This window comes from Chrysemys picta, chromosome 3 (assembly GCF_011386835.1).
Source record: "Chrysemys picta bellii isolate R12L10 chromosome 3, ASM1138683v2, whole genome shotgun sequence".
Lineage (NCBI taxonomy): Eukaryota > Metazoa > Chordata > Testudines > Emydidae > Chrysemys > Chrysemys picta.
The window spans coordinates 158,174,516-158,193,453 of NC_088793.1; the positions used below are offsets into that span (position 1 = coordinate 158,174,516).

The window sequence follows — 18,938 nt, forward strand, 5'->3', positions numbered from 1 at the left end:
ATCAGTGCAACAGGCTGCCTGATTAGCCACGCAATCTGATTGGCTGCAGAGGCCAGCAGGCTGGCTCTTAAGCTAGCAGCAGCTCACTGGCTTCTCAATGCACACTGTGCTTGCTCTTGCGTTACTCTGTTCCTGCTTTGCCCCCTGCCTTGAACCCCACCTTGTCTGATATCTTGCTTCCTCCAGTTCCTGACCTCCGTTTATGACTCTTGGCTTTGGCTCCTGACTATGGACTCTGGCTCAACCCTTGGCTTTGGTACCCAGTTCCTGCCTTCCGGTTTGACCCTTGGCTTTGCTTCCCAATGACTGATTATGGCTCTGACCCCAGGCCCTAGGCCTGCTGCCTGCTCTCAGTAAGCTAACATATGCTCCCATGCATCCTGAAAAAGGGAAAGGAGGCATCGAAAAGGAGGGTAAGATGTTGCAGCTGGTAAGACCTTGTCAACTGGAGGGCTGAGACTCTCGACCAAGCCATCAAAACTGTCACTTGGAGGAGATGTAGCTGAAGGTGGTTTCTTTTTTTGTCTCTTGGCCAGGGGTTCAGAGGGTCTATGATATGTTGAATATGGGGCTGGGCATGCTACTTGCACCATCTGAGAACTACTAAATCTCCTCTTATTTACAGGAATGTAAATCTCTAGAGATTGCAGCATGACTCTTGAGTCCTTTTAAGTGTGGAGAGTTGTATCCGTCAAGTCCTCAAAGTCCACAAAGACTGTAAAACGGAAGGTCTTTGACAGTACTCTGAACCACTCTTGTAAAGCCCGACAGCTGTAGTCAAGATGCTCTTCTCATGACCACTGCAGTGGAGATAGCCCATGCAGCAGTATCTGCTGCATCTAAGGAAGCCTGGAGCAATGTCTTTGCCAGGAATTGACCATCTCGTATAATGGACTTAAACTGGTCCTGATGTTGTTCTGGCAGATGCTCAACAAAAGAATTGAATTTGTTATCATTTAAATAGTCATATTTGGCCATGAGTCATTTGGATTGTTATCCTGAACTGAAGTGTGGCTGAAGTGTAGGATTTACAGTAGAACCTTAGAGTTACGAACACCTCAGGAATTGAGATTGTTCATAACTCTGAAATGTTCGTAACTCTGATCAAAACATTATGGTTGTTCTTTCAATAGTTTACAACTGAACATTGACTTAATACAGCTTTGAAACTTTACTATGAAGAAGAAAAATGCTGCTTTCCCTTTTTTTTAGTAGTTTACATTTAACACAGTATTGTACTATATTTTTGAGTGTCTCTGTTGCTGCCTGATTGTGTACTTCCAGTTCCAAATGAGGTGTGTGGTTAACTGATTAGTTTGTAACTCTGAGGTTATACAGTATGACCAAAAAGACTGAGCCTCTTGTGGTCCTTACTGAGTGGTGTGGACTTTGAGTTATGTTGTCTGCCTCCGCTACTACCACAGAAGATCAGCTTGGTAGGAGCTTAAGGTTCCAGAGATACCTGGAAGTTAAAACAACACAAGCTAGTCACTGACTTTCATCAGGGAAATAGCATGTGAAGAAAATAGAAATTCCAATCCCATAGCTGGAACATAATAGGTTTTATTTGCCCTCTTGCAGGTAGGCACTATGGCAGGAGCGGTTTGCCAAACTGTCTTAACAGACTCCATAAGAGCTTCAGTGACTGGAATAGGACTTTTCATAGATATTGAAGTGCGTAAAATATCTAGGAGTTTATGGTGGGACTTTTGAACCTCCTCCAATGGAATCTGCAGTGTCAGTAATCCGCTCCATCAGCTTGTGAAACTTCCTTAAGTCATCCACCATAGAAGGTGGTGGAGGCATGAGAGCTACACCAGGAGATGATGAGGAAATATTATCCTTATTAGTCCTTATGTCTTGTTCCTCAAAGATCTCTTCCTCTAGCATAAGTGGTGGTAAAGGGGGTTGAGAAGAATTGGCTCTTCTCTGCTCCCTCTGGAGTTGCGAGGACCTTGAGATAAACTTTTGGTGATAGAATTCCCATGGCTCCCAGCAAGGCCCAAATGGCATAGGTGGAAGCAGCCATCTGTGTACCTGCCATGTGGGAGTCATTTTAGGTCTATCCTCCTATAATACATCCGTTTAGGAGGGAGAGCGATGTGATCTAAAATCGGTAGGGGAAATTTGCACCAAAATTTGAGAGTCTGATGAGTCCTCTTCTACATACTCTAAGGGGGGGGAGACAGCTGTTTGGCTTCCAGAGTAGATAAGGGCCAGTGTGATGCTCTGGGTGACAGAGGGATCAGTGACTGGGAGAGTCTTGACACTGACAAGCCTTCACTTGTTAAGAGAGGAGACTCTGGCTCAGAAGATATTTTCCAGATCCATAGGGTACCTAAACTCTTGCAGTACTGATGCCATCAAAGATTGAGTTGAGTGGGAACCTGTGGAGGACAGCTTTGGTACTGATGCACCTGGTACTAAGCACTTGGAATGGGATTTCCTCAGTATTGTAGATAGGTGAGCAGTCTTTGGTACTGTTGATTTTCTTATTATAGGTACTGATTATTGTTCAGGGCTAGGCTGGTCTTTTCAACCCTGTCTCTGCCGATCTGGGTACAGGTATCCGAACTCAGTACCAAGTCTATCTTAGATGTCTGACTACTCTTTGCCTTTGCAGTACCAGTCTCACTTGGAGCCTGCATTGAACTCCCCTTGGGACCTGAGATTTCTATAGCCTTCTCGTAAGATGGTGATCGAGATTGTTATTAAGATTCATTCCTTACCTACTTCTGCTTAGAGACAGATGTAAATGAGGACTTTGGTACTGTACATGTACTTGGTGCTGCAGTACCGCCTCTCTCTCCACTGGTCTCTGGTGACTGAGATGTTGATGTGGACAGAGCACTAGTTGTATTGGGAAGTCTGTGTACAGGAAGGTCCTCTGCTTCTGGATCCAAAGCTGGATGTAAAGATTGCTCCATCTCTAGTAGTTTAAGCTTAATTTCTATTTTTTTTGGGGGGGTGGGGGGAGAGAAGGGGACATAGCCTTGAAGGAAGTGCTGACTCTGTCTTGGGCCAAAGGCAGTTGAGAAGGAACTGAGGGTGGTTTACCTCATATAAGTTCAGTGCAGAGCATGAAGTTGTGTGGGCACATTCGTGAGCACAATGGGCACTGCTACCAAAAATCTCTGATCAAAGGCCAAGGGCACAAGTGCACCTGAAGTGCACCAGGGAGACGCTAGAAATGTAGGATCTGTTGGAGGTGATAAGGTTAAAGCAAAAAAAAAAAAAAAAAAAAAAGAGATACTCTTTGGGCTAGATTCCAGGCTTCTTGTTTTTCAGCCATTCAAACCTACTGATTACTTCACCTTCAGACCAGGAGGAATTGGCCTTATGCAGTTACTTGTGTTAGGAGATAAAATATACTTGTACCATGTATAAATTTATATACAAATATATAATAGCACTCAGCTCAGGAAAGTAACATACACAAATCTGAGAGTCCATCTATTCCCTTAGATTTGTGATTCTTGTGCCAACTGAGATAACTTGTTATATGTGTGGAAGTTGGAGATCCTGCAAACTAGAGTCATGCAGTTGAAGGATTAATGGCTTCAATCTCAACAGCGATGCAGCAATAGTTTATTTCAAATTTTTAACTTTGGAGTGAGGTGGGGAGCTTTTTAATTTCTACCTCTAGATTTATTAATTTACATTTCTTGTGTTTGGTTTTCAAAAATATTTACCAAATGCAAGAAATGACAACTGCCAAAAAATGTTAACTGTAAGCAAGCCCCCTATGCACATGTACAAACCCTTATTACTAGCTCCATATCACTGACTCATGCAAAACACAGCACATGCAGAAAACATGCACATCACATATGACCAGATATATAAATGCATTTCTGACTTCTCCATTGTATATAGTATTTGCTGCTTTAGCTCAGGACTTGCTACCCTTCAGAGGAACTTCTTTGAACACAGCAATAAGCCACAAAGTATTTTACCCATAGGATTGGGCCATAAGTATATTTGGTAAGATCTTCAACCCCACCCCATCCTCTCTACACAAGTTAAAAGGACCAAAGATTAAAGGAGCTTTAAAAGTCCCCGTTCGGGCTGTGAGAAGATTCCTTTAGTACAAGAATTAAGGAACAAAGCTGTAAAGTTTCCTTCCAAACCCCCCTCAACAAGTTTTGGTGTAAGGGCATGTCAGGGGCAGGGCCACAGCACAGAGTACTGCCAAGGTTCTGGGCAGTGCAATTAGCCCATAGGAAAGCCCCAGAAGGCTGCCATAATTTAGGCAGGCCCCCACGGGGCTGGGAGTTCTGCAGCACAAATTTCATTTATTAAACATAGCAGCTTGAAGATTTAAAAGCAAAGATTCTTTTGGAACCAACAATGCTTGCATCTAAAACAGGGTAATTGTTTTTTTTTTTTTTTTGGAGGCTTCCAAATTTGTGGGACAGTCCCAAATTCTACATGTGATTAGGATCTGCAGCTCTCTGATGGCCAAATCCTGATCCCATTATAGTCAAGGCAATCCTCTTACTGATTTCAGTGGGAATAAAATTTGGCCAAAAGAGCATCAATTGACATTCTGCTGGCTATCCTCCTTGGTGGGAAAGAATAAGGAGGAAAGAAGAGGATTATTGCGGTGAAAGGAGAGGTTTAGGGGGTAGAGAGCCCAAATAATAGCCTTGCCAGACTCTCAAAACCCTACAGCTGGCCCAATTTACAAGTAAACATTAGGTCATGCAAAACTAACATATTCCTTATAATCATTAAAATAACAACTGAACTCACCGTGTAAGCGTCCTGTATTCTTGTAGCTGCATCAGTGTTTGCCTCCATTTTTTTAGATTTTTTTGTTGAATGTTTTGCAAATGTTCGAACTGCTGATGCCAATAATCCATCAGACCACTCCATAGTATTAGGATCAGTCTGTCCATACAGCTCACCAACACTGACACACTTTGGGTTTATTACAAAAGTATCCACTTTTCCTTTCTTCGGTGCATTCTGAGGTAAAGATTTTTTTTAATTGTAGAATAAGCTACTATTAGCTTAATTCTACTTCAATTATAAGGCCTTCAGCCTTAATGACTAGGACAGATTGCACCACCATTTATATACCACAAAGGGTCAAATCTAACAATTCTTAGTGGGGCCCTGATTCAGCAAGGTACTTATGCATGTGTATAACTTTAAGCATGTGAGCAGTCCCACTGATTTCAATGGACTAACTCAAATATGCACATAAAGACCTTCTTGAATTTGGCCCTGAATTCTTACTCAGGGCTTGTCTATACTTGAAATGCTACAGCAGCATAGCTGCACCACTGTGGTGCTTCAGTGTAGATACTCCCCCTACAGCAATGGTAGGGGTTCTCCTGTTGGTGTAGGTAATCCACCCTCCTGAGAAGCGGTAGAATTCTTGACCCAGTAAACAGTAAACGCTGTTTACCCCGGGGGTTAGGTCAGCTTAACTACATTGCTCAGGAGTGTGGATTTTCTTTTTTACACCCCTAAGTGATGTAGCTGGGTTGACCTAACTTTTCAGTGGAGACCAGGCCTCAGTCAAATCTTCCATTAGCTTCATAAGGGACTCAGGGACCTCGGCAACAAGGTCTGAAACGTACCACAAGTGTGTTTAATTTACATTCAAACAGCATAAAGAAGCTTTATGGAGTTTTTAAACACAGTAAGTCTGATATTAGAAAAGCCACATTACCAATCTGAGTTTTTCTATTGAAGATTAATTTAGGAACAGCTCTTTTTGATATGGTGGAAATGTGAGCATAAAATATTCTAACCTTCATGATAGTAAAGCTTCAAAATAACACAACACCGGACAACAAAGTATGACATTTATTTTCACACTCGGTATGTTGATTAGAATTTATATTTGTTTTCTTATTCAAAAGTAGAGCTAGGTAGCGCAATGGGTTAATGAACTAGCCATAGACTCTGGAGGCCTGGCTTCATAACTTGTTACATGTCATAAGTGAAAATAAATATGTGGTCTATACCTAGTTCCTACTTGACATCTGCCTTCTTTGTAAAACTACCACACAATTCTAGTAGCCTAGGACTGAAACAGCTAGACCTGTTGCAGACTTAGATTAAAGTGTGTGGGAAAGCTTGCACAACCACTGCTGATATATTAGTCTGTCAGGTCTGTGAGAACCAAACATCCATGGAAATTTTAAAAGAAAAAATTTGTTCTTTAATGGAAGAATATAAAAAAATCCCTGGTTACTCACCTTTTGTAACTGGTTGTTCTTTGAGATGTGTTGCTCATGTCCATTCCATTGTAGGTGTATGTGTTCACCACATGCACCGGTGCCGGAAGTTTTTTCCTCAGTAGCATCCATAGGGGATTGCTCTCTGGTGCTCTCACAACTGGCCTCCCCTTCAGTTCCTTCTTGCTGCAACTCCAACAGAGGGGAAGGAGAGTGGATCATGGAATGGACATGAGCAACACATCTTGAAGAACAACAGTTACGAAAGGTAACCGTTTTTTCTTCTTCGAGTGCTTGCTCATTCCATTGTAGGTGACTCCCAAGCAGTACCTCCGGAGCGGATAGAGTTCATGGAGTGTCAATTGCAAGACAGCTCTGCCAAAGCCAGAGTTGTCTCTGGCCTGCTGGGTGATGGCATAATGCATCATGAAGTGTATACTGATGACCACATCACAGCTCTGCAGATGTCCTGGATGGGGACATGTGCCAAGAAACCGGCTGATGATGCCTGAACTCTTATGGAATGAGCTGTCACTATCGGTGGGGGCACAGCCTGTTCTATCTCCTAGCAAGTACGGATGTATGTGGTGATTCAGGACAAAATCCTTTGAGAAGACACTGGAAGGCTCTTCATCCTATCAGCCACCGCAATGAAGAGTTGAGTAGATGTATGGAAGGGCTTGGTGCGCTCCAGGTAGAAGGCTAGCGCATGCCTGATGTCTAGGGTGTGTAGATGCCTCTCCTCATTGAAAACGTGAGGCTTTGGACAGAATATCAGGAGGAAGATATCCTGGTTGACATGCAACTGCAATATCACCTTTGGCAGGAAGGCTGGATGGGGACACAGTTTTATCTTGTCCTTGTAGAACACCGTGTGTGGGAGCTCCAGCGTAAGAGCTTTAATCTCAGAGACTCGCCTCGCCAACGTAATAGCTACAAGGAATGAGACCTTCCATTACAGGTGTGAAAGAGTGCAAGAAGCCAGAGGCTCGAAGGGAGGGCCAATGAGCCTGGAGAGGACCAGGTTGAGATCCCATTGGGGAACTGGATCCCAGACCAGTGTGAAAAGTGTTTCAAGGCCTTTCAGGAATCTGATTGTCATCTTGTGTGAGAATACTGATCGACCCTGGATGCAAGAGTGGAAGACCGATATGGCCGCCAAATGCACCTTGATCGATGAAAAGGCAAGGCCCTGGTGCTTTAAGTGAAGCAGGTAATCCAGGATGGATTATAGTGACGAGTGGACTGGAAAGATATTCTGCTCCGACACCCAGCAAGAGAAGCGCTTCCACTTTGCCAGGTAAGTCACTCTGGTGGAGGCCTTTCTGCTTTCTGAAAGAACCTGTTGGACCTGACTAGAGCAGGCTTGTTCTTCAAGATTCAGCCATGCAGCATCCACGCTGTGAGGTGGAGAGAGGTGAGGTTCAGGTGCAGTAACTGTCCATAATCCCGAGAGAGCAGGTCCCGGCAGTTGGCAAGTCCATGGGGCTGCTACCGCTAAGTCCATGAGCGTGCTGAACCAATGCTGGCGAGGCCAACCCGGGGCGATCATAATGACTCACGCCTTGTCCCTCTTGGTCTTCAAGAGGACTTTGCTGATCAGTGAGATTGGCAGTAAGGTGTACATCAGGTCACCTGTCCATGATAGGAGAAAGGCATCGGATGGCGAGCCACTGTCGAGACCCTGCAGAGAGGAAAACTGGTGACATTTTCTGTTCTGTCTGGTGATGAACAGGTCCACTTGGGGAGCTCCCCACTTCTGAAAGAGCATCTTGATGACCTCCGAGTGGAGGGACCATGCATGGTGAGAGAAGAAGGACCCGCTGAGGTGATCCACCAGAGTGTTCGGGACGCCAGGGAAGTTGGAGACTTCCAGGTGGATAGCATTTTGGATACAGAAGTCCCACAGGTGAAGGGCTTCCTGACAAAGGGCCGATGATCGAGCTCCCCCGTCTGTTGACTTAGAACATGGAGGCCGTGTTGTCTGTCAATAACTGCACTACTCAACCAGACAGATGGGAAGGAACACTAAGCAAGCCAGGTGGATGGCCCTGAACTCTCTGATGTTTATGTGAAGTGACAGCTCCTCTCTACACCATAGACCTGATGTCTGTTCTGAGTGTACCGAGGTGGGCTCCCCTACCAAGGTCAGAAGCATTTGACACCAGGGACACTGTGGGTTGTGGAGTCGCAAACGAAACACCTTCCAACACCAGATCAAGGTTGGACCACCACTGCAGGGCAGTGAGTACCCGTGGCGGGATAGTGAGGAGCTTATCCAAGTGATGCCAGCTACATCTGGAGGGGTCTGAGGCGTAGTCTTGTGTGCTGGACAACATAAGTGCATGCCACCATGTGTCCTAGCAGTCTGAGACAGGTCCAGGCTGTAGTGAGTGGGTGGGCAGTGATTTGAGCAATCAGATCTGACACTGCCTCAAACCTGGCTTCTGGCAGGAAAGCTCTGGCTTGGGAAGAGTCGAAAACTGCTCTAATAAACTTCTGCACCAGGACCAATGTTGATTTTTGTTAGTTTATCAACAGGCACAGCGCGTGGCAGATGGCTTGTAGCACCGCGACACTGCATTGGACATGCTCCCTAGACTGGCCCGATAAGCTAGTTGTCGAGCTATGGGTAGATTTGGATACCCCTATGTCTGAGGTAGGCTGCAACCTCTACCATGCACTTTGTTAACACTCTTGGTGCTGTCGCTAGGCCCAATGGGAGCACTGTGAACTGGTAATGGGTCTGCCCGATTACAAACTGTAGGAACCTTCTTTAGCCATGAAAAATCGAAATATGAAAATACACATTCTTCAAGTCGAGGGCAGTGTACCAGTCTCCAGGATTCAGGGAAGGGATGATGGAGGCTAGGGAGACCATGCAGAACTTCAACTTCTTGAGATATTTGATGATGTCTTGCAGGTTGAGAATGTGGCATAGACCCCCCCTTGGCCTTTGGAATAAAAAAACAGTAGGAGTAAAATCCTTTCCCTCTCAGATGCTGGGGAACTTCCTCTATGGCTCCCACCCACAGGAGTTCTTGAATCTCCTGAGTGAGCAGATGCTTGTGAGAAGGGTCCCTGAAGAGGGGGTAGAAGGGAGGGAGGGAGGGATAAAAAGGAATTGGAGGGTATACTCCCCCGCCACAGGGCTAAGCACGTACTGGTTTGATATTATAGAAGCCCAAGCAGGGAGGTAGGGCAGTAAACGGTTGGAAAATAAAAGCCACAGTCCTGACTGCAGAGTCCACTGCATCTGAGGCTGCTTGGAGAGTAGCCCTCACCACTGTCTTGCCCTTCTTGAGAATGCCCAGGAACTCCTGCTTAGAGCCCTCTGGCAAAGAGTCCAAAAGCTTGGCCACAGATTGCCAAATGTTATAATCGTATCTGCCAAGCAGGGCTGTGTGTGTGGGCACTCGCAATTGGAGGCCGGCAGTCAAATAAATCTTTCTGCCAAACATATCGAGCCTCTTTGCGTCTTTGTTTTTAGGAGTCAAAGCAGGTTGCCCTGCCTGTCAAGTTCAGTGGCAGCGGATACAACCAAAGAGCTCAGGGAGGGGAGGGTGGAAAGGTATTTGAAGCCTTTAGCTGGGACATAGTATCTCCTCTCCGCCCGCTTGGAGATGGGGGGCGGGGCAGGGACGGGGAGGAGGGAATTTGCCACAAGGCCTCGATTAACTTTACCACCTCCTGGTGGACAGGCAGAAACACCTTAGAAGGGGCCGCTGCACTCAATATGTCAAATAGGGTGTTGGAAGGTTCTGACAACTCCTCGACCCCCAGCCCCAGATTCGTTGCCATTCTTAAGTAGCTCCTGCTGAGCTTTGACATCGTCCTGGGGAATCATATGGGAGGGCCCTGCCAATGGCTTATCAAGTGAAGAGGATGAGGAATTGGGTCGACCAACTCCGTTTCCGCTGCCGGGGGAGCCTTGGCTGAGGCCGGCTACCACTGGACACTCTGCTCCAACTCCTCTTCTGAGTCCTAGGGTGGACGGGAAACTGTCGCCAATCGCTTCTCAGAAGCAGTGATCAGACTGATCACTGCACAAGCTCCAATATCTGAGGGAACTCCCAAGGGTTCCAGAACTGCCATGGAGCCGTCACTGGCCCTGAGGCGAAGCACTTGTTGGCAGTTCCGGGGGAAATCCCGATGAAACCGGCAGGTGATCTTGGCCCACGGGCACTACGAGCTCCTCGCTTCCGAGACTGAGAAGGAAGAGACTCATCTTGGGGACCACGGAGATATACCTATCTCATAGAACTGGAAGGGATCCTGAAAGGTAATCGAGCCCAGACCCCTGCCTTCACTAGCAGGACCAAGTACTGATGTTTTCCCAAGATCCCTACATGGCCCCCTCAAAGATTGAGCTCACAACCCTGGGTTTAGTAGGCCAATGCTCAAACCACTGAGCTACCCCTCCCTCCCCCCTGGTGGTACCACTACCGCCTCTTTGCCCTTTCCATGCTGGCTGTCCCTATCCTCATCCCCTGGGGATCGGTGCCAGGAAGTCAGAACTTGTTGTTGGGTCTCCGGTGACAGCACTTGGTGGATCAATGATGGTTGCCTGGTTATTGATGCCTCACACTCTGGAAATGGTGCCAGGGCTCCAGTGACCGGGAGTGCAGAGACCTCCATCATGACTCCAGAGATTGCCATCGGGCCTCTGGAGACCGGTACCGTCGATTCAGAGACCGGCGTTGAGACTCAAGGGATCGGTGCCATGAGTCTGGAGAGTAACGCAGACACTCAGGAGACCAGTGCCAGGCCTCTGCAGACTGGTGGTGTGCCTTGAGAGGTTTGTGCCAGATAGCTGGCTAACGACGCTGGGATTCTGAAGAATGGTGCCTGGAGTCCAGGGAGTGGTGCTGGGAGCTCTGGCAGGCCAGCTGGCTTGTGTTGGAGGGCAGACAGCACAGCTCTGGAGACTGCTGGGGGGATGCCTCCTGTGGTGGTGCCAGGGAGCGATGCCATGCAGATGGGAATCGTTTTAAGGGCCCCAGGGCAGGATTGCCTCTCGAGCGGGCAACTTCTATCACAGGCATCAGCAGCACTGGGAAGGACAATATGTCCTTAAGCAGCCTGAACGTCCTCTGGGGTGGATAGCTCTGCCAGGTGCTGGGTGCCTCTGCTGCTTCCCAGGGTGGTGGGCAGGTCCCAGAGGGAGCTCGATAGATCAGCCGGTGATGCTGGAGCCTGGCTGCACTCTAGAGAGGATCAGCTGTCCCACATGGGTCTTTGCTCACCTCCGGCTTTCTCTTTCCCTTTACAAGACATGTGAGACTGCCCGATCCCGGTGTGTTTCTTCTGCTTCTTAGCAGGTACTGGGGATGGGGATCGGTGCTGTTCGGAGGTCAGGGCCGGTGCCACACTCTGCACTGACGCAGAGGTGCTTGTAGCCGAGTCCAATCTGGCTGGCTCCATAAGGAGCGCTCGAAGCCAAATGTCTCACTCCTTTTTGGTGTGCGGCTTAAACCTTTTGCAAATGCGACACGTGTCGCTTATGTGGGTTTCCCTCAAGCACTTCAGATAGCTTTGGTGGGGACTGCTGATGGACGTAGGTTTTTTTACAGTGCTCACAAGGCTTGAAGCCCAGGGACTGGGGCATGCACCGTCCCTGGGCTAAGTCTCGTAGGAGACTAATTAACTTATTCTCTACTTACACTAAGGGAACTAATACGAACTACACTAGAAACTACTCTCCACAATTATATACAGCAAAAAATACTAGAAACAACACTGGAAGAGTCAAAAACTTGCCAAGGCAATGGAATGTTCCAGCACCATCACTGGCGGTAAGAAGGAACTGAATGGGGGGTGGCAGTGGTCCTTATACTGGCACATATGCACGTCACTCCAGATGGTGCCAGAGCCGATCCGCTGTGGATACCACTGAGGGAAAAACTTCCAGCCCCGGTGCGTGTAGTGAGCACACACTTACAGTGGAATGGACATGAGCAAGCACTCAAAGTAGTAGTAAATTTTTGGCCAATTTAAAAAAATGGGTACTTACCCAAAAGACCAAAATAAGCTCATGTTAATGAATTAGCAGTTAAATGTAAAATATTTGTATAAAAAAAGAAGAGTATTTTATGCTTCAGATGTCTTTACATAAATCTTTTGTTGCACTGACTTCCAGATTTGTCATTGCTAAGTCTTGCTGCACCATATATGATTTTTTTTTGTGGTTCAGTATCATGCAATAAATTCTTAATTGCAAGATTATTACTGGGTTATCCCTTATCTAAAATAATTTACATTTTAAAAGGCTAACTACAAAAAGTTAAATTTTACTGCAAGATATTGACATTCTTTAATAAAAATGGGAGCATAAAGTATGTATTCTTTTTGAAATATAAACAGATCTCTTTCAGTTTTCTTAGCTGAAAAGTGTATGTCTGACTAATTAATTCTAAACAATAAATAGGGGACTAGATGATTCAGGGAATTGGTAATGAGGCATGAAGTGTTTCATTACTAGGTTATTACTGGTTCAAATCTCGCAATGATCTGTAATTACTAAAAGTTGTCTCAGTCCGCTTCCAAGTAGACAACTGCCCATATCACTGATATATTTGAGCACAATAGTGTCAATCAATAGAAAGGCCAAGGTCTGAATGAATAGGCATGAAGAACAAATTACCTCTCAGGTACAGGGGTGGTCTTCCTAGGTCAAGGACTGAGGGTAGGTCTACACTTACCTCTGGGTCCGGCAGTAAGCAATCGATCTTCTGGGATCGATCCCGGAAGTGCTCGCCGTCGACGCCGGTACTCCAGCTCGGCGAGAGGAGTACGCGGCATCGACAGGGGAGCCTGCCTGCCGCGTCTGGACCCGCGGTAAGTTCGAACTAAGGTACTTCGAATTCAGCTACGTTATTAACGTAGCTGAATTTGCGTACCTTAGTTCGAAGTGGGGGGTTAGTGTGGACCAGGCCTGAGGCTCAAAGATTGAGTATAGTGAGGAAACTTGGTCTTCCCACCCTCACACTTCAGAGTGCAATTTTCAAAAGTGCCTAAGAGACTTAAGGCATCCAACTCCTACTGACTTTCAATGGGAGCTGGGCATCAAACTTTCTTGGGCACTTTTCAAAATACTCTCCCCAGAATATTAACGTATTACTTTCCCAAAGCACTCAATTTAAAAAGAGAAACAAATACGGATCTTTACTGATAAATTAGTTTGCTGGAAAAATTATGATCTATGCAGAATTATGAACCAGGCTTTAAAATAAATGCCCTTCAACATTAAAAATTAAACTAAAACCAGCAGCTTAAAACTAACATATAAAGGCAGATATTCAAATATCTTACCTGCAAAACAGCATCATTTTTTGAAATTTTTTCCAAACATAAAGTTGGTAAAATTACCAAGGCTTTTTCTAAAATTGTTCTAACAGTTGTCTTCCCTCCACCTGTAGGGCCTACTAACATCACACCAACCCGAGCCTGAAAACACATTTGCAAAGATCAGCTCATTTCTAAGTGGCATTGGAGCTTATCCCTAAAATGATAGACTATTAGAAAAAAATTTCAATGATTTAGCATGTGTGCAAGTTTAGAATTCTGATATGAATTTGATTTTGTTCTGAAAAATATTTTTTTCTTTCTACTACAATATCAATTTTGTAGTTCTCAATAGGCATGTGATTATATTAGGATCTTTTGGATACTGTCACAAATCTTCAAAGAATCTCTGCACTTGTACCTCAAATTCAAGGCATTTGTCATATTAACGAATGTTCTGCTGTACTTACCAGAATTTGATTGTGAAACTGTAAAACTTTTTCTATCTGAGATGCCCAAGGCTGCAAACATAACTGTTGCATTGCAACAGCTACTGATTTCTAAGATGAAAAAAAAAATCACATAGTTAGCACAGTAATAGTACTTAAAAGAAATTAAAAGGTAAAGTGACTGCTTCTGCGGTAAATGCATTTTCCTGAAAACATTTTTAGGAAGGCAGCAGTATCAGAAGCAGAAGAAATTAGAAAAGTAGGTGATTTCCACAATACCTGGGGCTAATATTCCTAAAAAAAAAAATTAAATAAATAAAATAGGTTATTGTATCCCCTAAAAACATACAAATGTTTCTGATGCATGCTAGAATGCAATTAACAATATCATAAAGAAATCTCTGATTAATTGCAATTCCAACTATAATGCTTAAATATCACATGCATCCGGTTTAGCACAGCTCAAATTGACAGATAAAATGGAACATATTAAATTATTAACCTAGTTGTTTCTTTCTTTTACTTAGTCCTTCAGTGTCATGACCTTGTCTTCATAAAAAGCGTTCCCTTTATTTTCTATGGGCAAAGTCATGCTCAGAATTTCCACTTACTTGAATTATAATACTGTACACAACTTAACTCCTAAGACATGAAACATGTTAACTATAATATCATGGAAATTCAAAAGAGAGGGTTACTCACCTTGTGCAGTAACTGAGGTTCTTCCAGATGTGTGTCCCTGTGGGTGCTCCACTTCAGGTGCATCCCGGCGCTGCTGATCAGAGATTTTCAGTACCAGTGCCTGGTTGGGACGTGTGTGCGCAGTAACCGTCTCATGGTGCCGTTGTCGATTCAACTAGCACTTGCCTGTCCTAATCCCTCAGTTCCTGCTCTACTGTAGAGTCCTTACTGCAAACTCCGAAGTAGAGGGGAGGAGGATGGGTAGTGGAGCACCCAGAAGGACACACATCTCGAAGAACCTCAGTTACTGCATAAAGGTGACGAACCCTCTCTTCTTCTTCGAGTGCTGTGGGTGCGCCACTTCAGATGAATGTAGAGCAGTGCCCTCATGAGGATGGAAGGGACTTCGGAGTGGAGTCAATTGCTGAGGCTAGTACAGTGAGGCCTAGTCGGGTATCCAAGCTGGAACCAAGTGTGACTGCACAGTGGTTCATGAATGTGTGTTCAGAGGCCCAGGTGGCTACCCTACAGATGTCTAGAATGGGAACATTGTGTAGAAATGCTGTGGAGGTAGCTAAAGCTCTTGTTGAGTGGGCTCTGATGCCCAGAGGGGCTTCAGTTGTATGTAGTGAATAGCATGTATGGATACAGCTGGATATCCATTTGGATAATCTTTGAGTCATACGGCAGAGCCTTTTGATCGTTCTGTTGTTGACACAACGAGTCTAAAAGATTTACGGAATGGCTTCGTTCTGTCTAGGTAAAAGGCCAAGGCCCGGCGCACATCCAGTGTGTGCAGGATTGCCTCTTGAGCATTAGTGTGTGGTTTTGGGTGGAACGTATGTAAGTGAATTTGTTGGTTGAGATGGAATGAAGATGATATTTTGGGCATAAACTTAGGATGTGTTCTAAGTGTGACTTTATCCTTGAAGAATATTGTGAATGAGGGTGAGCCATGAGAACCCCTATTTCACTAACTCTTTGTTCCGATGTAATGGCGACCAGGAATGCCACTTTCATAGATAAGTGAAGTAATGAGCATGTGGCTAAGGGTTCAAAAGAGGCTCTGGTTAGACTTTTGAGAACCAGATTTAAGTCCCATGTGGGTATGGGTTCTTGGATGTCTGGATACATATTCTGTATGCCCGTTAGGAATCATTTAGTAATCGGGTGGGTGAATATCAATGTTCCATCTACTTGTTTATGGAAGGCCGTGATGGCCACAAGGTGAACTCTAAGCGAGCTCATAGCAAGCTCTGAGTTCTTTAGGGATAATAAATAATCCATGATTAGTGGAAGTGGTGCCCGCCTTGAAGCTATCTGTTTGTTTTGGCACCACAGAAAGAATCTTTTACATTTTTGGAGGTAGATAGTGCGTGTGCTGTATTTCCTGCTGTTTATTAACACTTGTTTTACCTATTCTGAGCAGGTTAGTTCGTTGGGGTGGACCCATGCCTTTAGGTGAAGTCTCTTCAGGTCCAGATGGAGGACTTGACCGATGTCCTGAGAGAGAAGAGTCCGTAGGCGAGGAAAAGTGAACAGTTTGCAGATCGCCATGCGCGACAGGTAAGGGAACCAAGTCTGTCTGGACCATGTCAGTACTATGAGTATTATTTTGCCTCTGTCTGTTCGTATTTTGTGCATCACTCTGGAGATCTGAGGTATCAGTGGAAATGCGTATAGAAGAGGAGCACTCCATTTGATGAGGAAAGCATCCCCCAAGGATCGTGCTCCAAGTCCTGCTCGTGAGCAAAACTTTGGGCATTTCTTGTTTACTGATGTCACGAACAGATCTATGTGTGGTGACCCCCACATGTGAAATATGTGTTGGATTATTTTGTCGTTCAGTTCCCATTCAAGCTCTTGGGAAAACCATCTGCTTAATGTGTCCACCATCATGTTCAGTCAGCCTGGGAGGTATGCTGCTGTAACAGAGATGTTGTGTTTTATGCACCAGTTCCATAGTTTTAAGGCCTCCGTGCATAAGGAATGGGAATGTGCCCCACCCTGGCGGTTTATATAGAACATACATGCAACGTTATCTGTTGGCGTATAATGGGGAGGAAATGTTGGTATGTGTTGCGAACCATGCATAATTCGAGCAGGTTGATGTGTAAGTGTGTTTCTGTGGGGGGACCACTTGCCTTGGGTTGTATATTGGTTTAGGTGAGCTCCCCATCCGACCAGTGAGGCATCTGTTGTGATTTGTACCTGCTGAAACGGGATGCCTGAGCACACGTTTATTAGGTTTGTCCACCGTCGTAGTGAATGTAGGACCTCTGGGGTTGGCGTGAGTCTTTTGTGTAGGTTGTGCTTTCGTGAAAGCAATGCAGGTGTAGTCTGGAATGTTTTACAATGAAAGTGGTGGCCGCCATATATCCCAGGAGTTGTCAGCAGGTGCATACAGACACCTATACAGGCTATCTGAGATCACCGATATGACGGAGGTCAGCGCTGTGAATTGGGGCATCGGTAGCAATGCTTTGGCCTCTACTGAGTCCAGGTGCACTCCTATGAAGTCCAGTTGTTGTACTGGAGTTAGGGTAGATTTCTTTTCGTTGATTTGTAGCCCTAGGGAGTGAAATAGAGAGATGGTTTGTCAAGTCATGTGTAGTGTTTCCATCCTGGTAGAACCTTTTAGTAGGCAATCATCTAAGTATAGGAATACCAGTATTCCCTGTTGGCGTAGATGAGCAGCTACCACCTCTAGGGTTTTGGTAAAGACCCGTGGAACTGTTAACGGTCCAAATGGCAGTACTCTGTATTGGAAGTGATCTTGTCCCACTGTGAATTGTAGGAATTGTCTGTGAGCAGTATGGATGGTAATGTGAAAGTAAGCATCTTGTATGTCAAAGGCTGAGAATCAGTCCCCCTCTTCCATAGCTGGGATGATCGAGTTCACTGTGACCATTTTGAATCTGTGTGTGTGGACAAATTTGTTGAGTTTTCTGAGATCTAGTATGGGTCTCCAACCTCCGTTTTTCTTTTGAGTCAGGAAATAATGGGAGTAAAATCCTTTCCCTCTGTGTTGTGTTGGAACTTGTTCCATGGCCCCTAATTGTAGAAGGTGATCTACTTCTTGTCTCAATAGGTGCTCATGAGAAGGTTCCCTGAAGAGGGATGGGGCAGGCGGGTGGGTAGGTGGGATAAAGGTAAAGGGGATGATATAATCTGTTCGAATGATCTCCAAAACCCAGTGGTTCGTAGTGATGGTGGCCCATATATGGTAGAACGGTCAGAGTCAATGACCAAAAACTTGGATTATTGGTTCTATTGGCGCTGGTGGTCGGGGGCGGTCGGTCAGATCCTCGACCAACGTTTCAAAATTGCGTCTTATTTGAAGGTGATTGGGATGTCGCAGTCTGGGACTGGGTAAGGTGATGTCTTTGTGATCTGTGCCTTTGTCTTTGACTATCATAAGGCCTCTGTTGTCTCTGTCCAGTTGTGTCTATTGCACTGATAAGGTTGATATCTCCTACATCTGTTAAGGGACGTACAGATGCCCAGGGTTTGGAGCGTAGTTCGAAAGTCTTTCATTGAGTGTAAAAAGCGACAAAGAGTCCTGTGGCACCTTATAGACTAGCAGAAGTATTGGAGCATAAGCTTTCGTGGGTGAATACCCACTTCATCAGATGGTGGAAATTTTCCTTCCTGTGTTAGTGTAGGGAGTGTCCTGAGTAGATGGTGCAGTTTCTTAGTATATTCCTCGGTGGGATCTGAGGAAAGTGGCCTGTAGAATTTGGTATTGGAAAGTTGTCTGGCAGCCTCCTTTTGGTAGTCAGACCTGTTCATGATGACAACTGCACCCCTGTTCATGATGACAACCTCTTTGATTATAATGCCAGGGTTGTTTCTGAGGCTGTGGATGGCATTGCGTTCTGCACGACTTAGGTTATGAGGCAAGCGATGTTGTTTTTCCAGAATTTCTGCCTGTGCATGTCGGCGGAAGCTTTCTCTGTATAGGTCCAGAATGTCATTTCGACCCTCAGGAGGAGTCCATGTGGAGTTCTTTTTGTGCTGTTGGTGGGGGGGTATCTGTGTATCAGTGCGCTGTTGAGTATTATCTTGAAAGTATTCTTTGAGTCAGAGGTGGCGAAAGTAGGCTTCCAGATCACCGCAGAACTGTATCATGTTCGTGGGGGTGGTGGGGCAAAAAGAGAGTCCCCGAGATAAACAGACTCTTCTGTCTGGTTGAGTGTGTAGCTGGATAAATTGACGATATTGCTGGGTGAGTTAGGGGTACCACTGTTGTGGCTCCATGTGGCAGGTAGGATTTTAGACAGCTTACGGTCCTTTTTCCTTTGTAGAGAGGTGAAGTGTGTAAAGTAGA

General features: G+C 45.4%; 1 protein-coding gene across 1 annotated transcript in view; it reads right to left on the reverse strand.

Moving 5' to 3' along the window:
- The window catches only part of DNAH14 (dynein axonemal heavy chain 14), a 530,612-nt gene that overhangs the window by 254,500 nt on the left and 257,174 nt on the right, over window positions 1-18,938 (reverse strand). Inside the window, 3 exon segments of the mRNA XM_065589985.1 lie at window positions 4,756-4,971; window positions 13,506-13,640; window positions 13,949-14,038. Of these exon segments, the coding sequence (XP_065446057.1) occupies window positions 4,756-4,971; window positions 13,506-13,640; window positions 13,949-14,038 (441 nt within the window).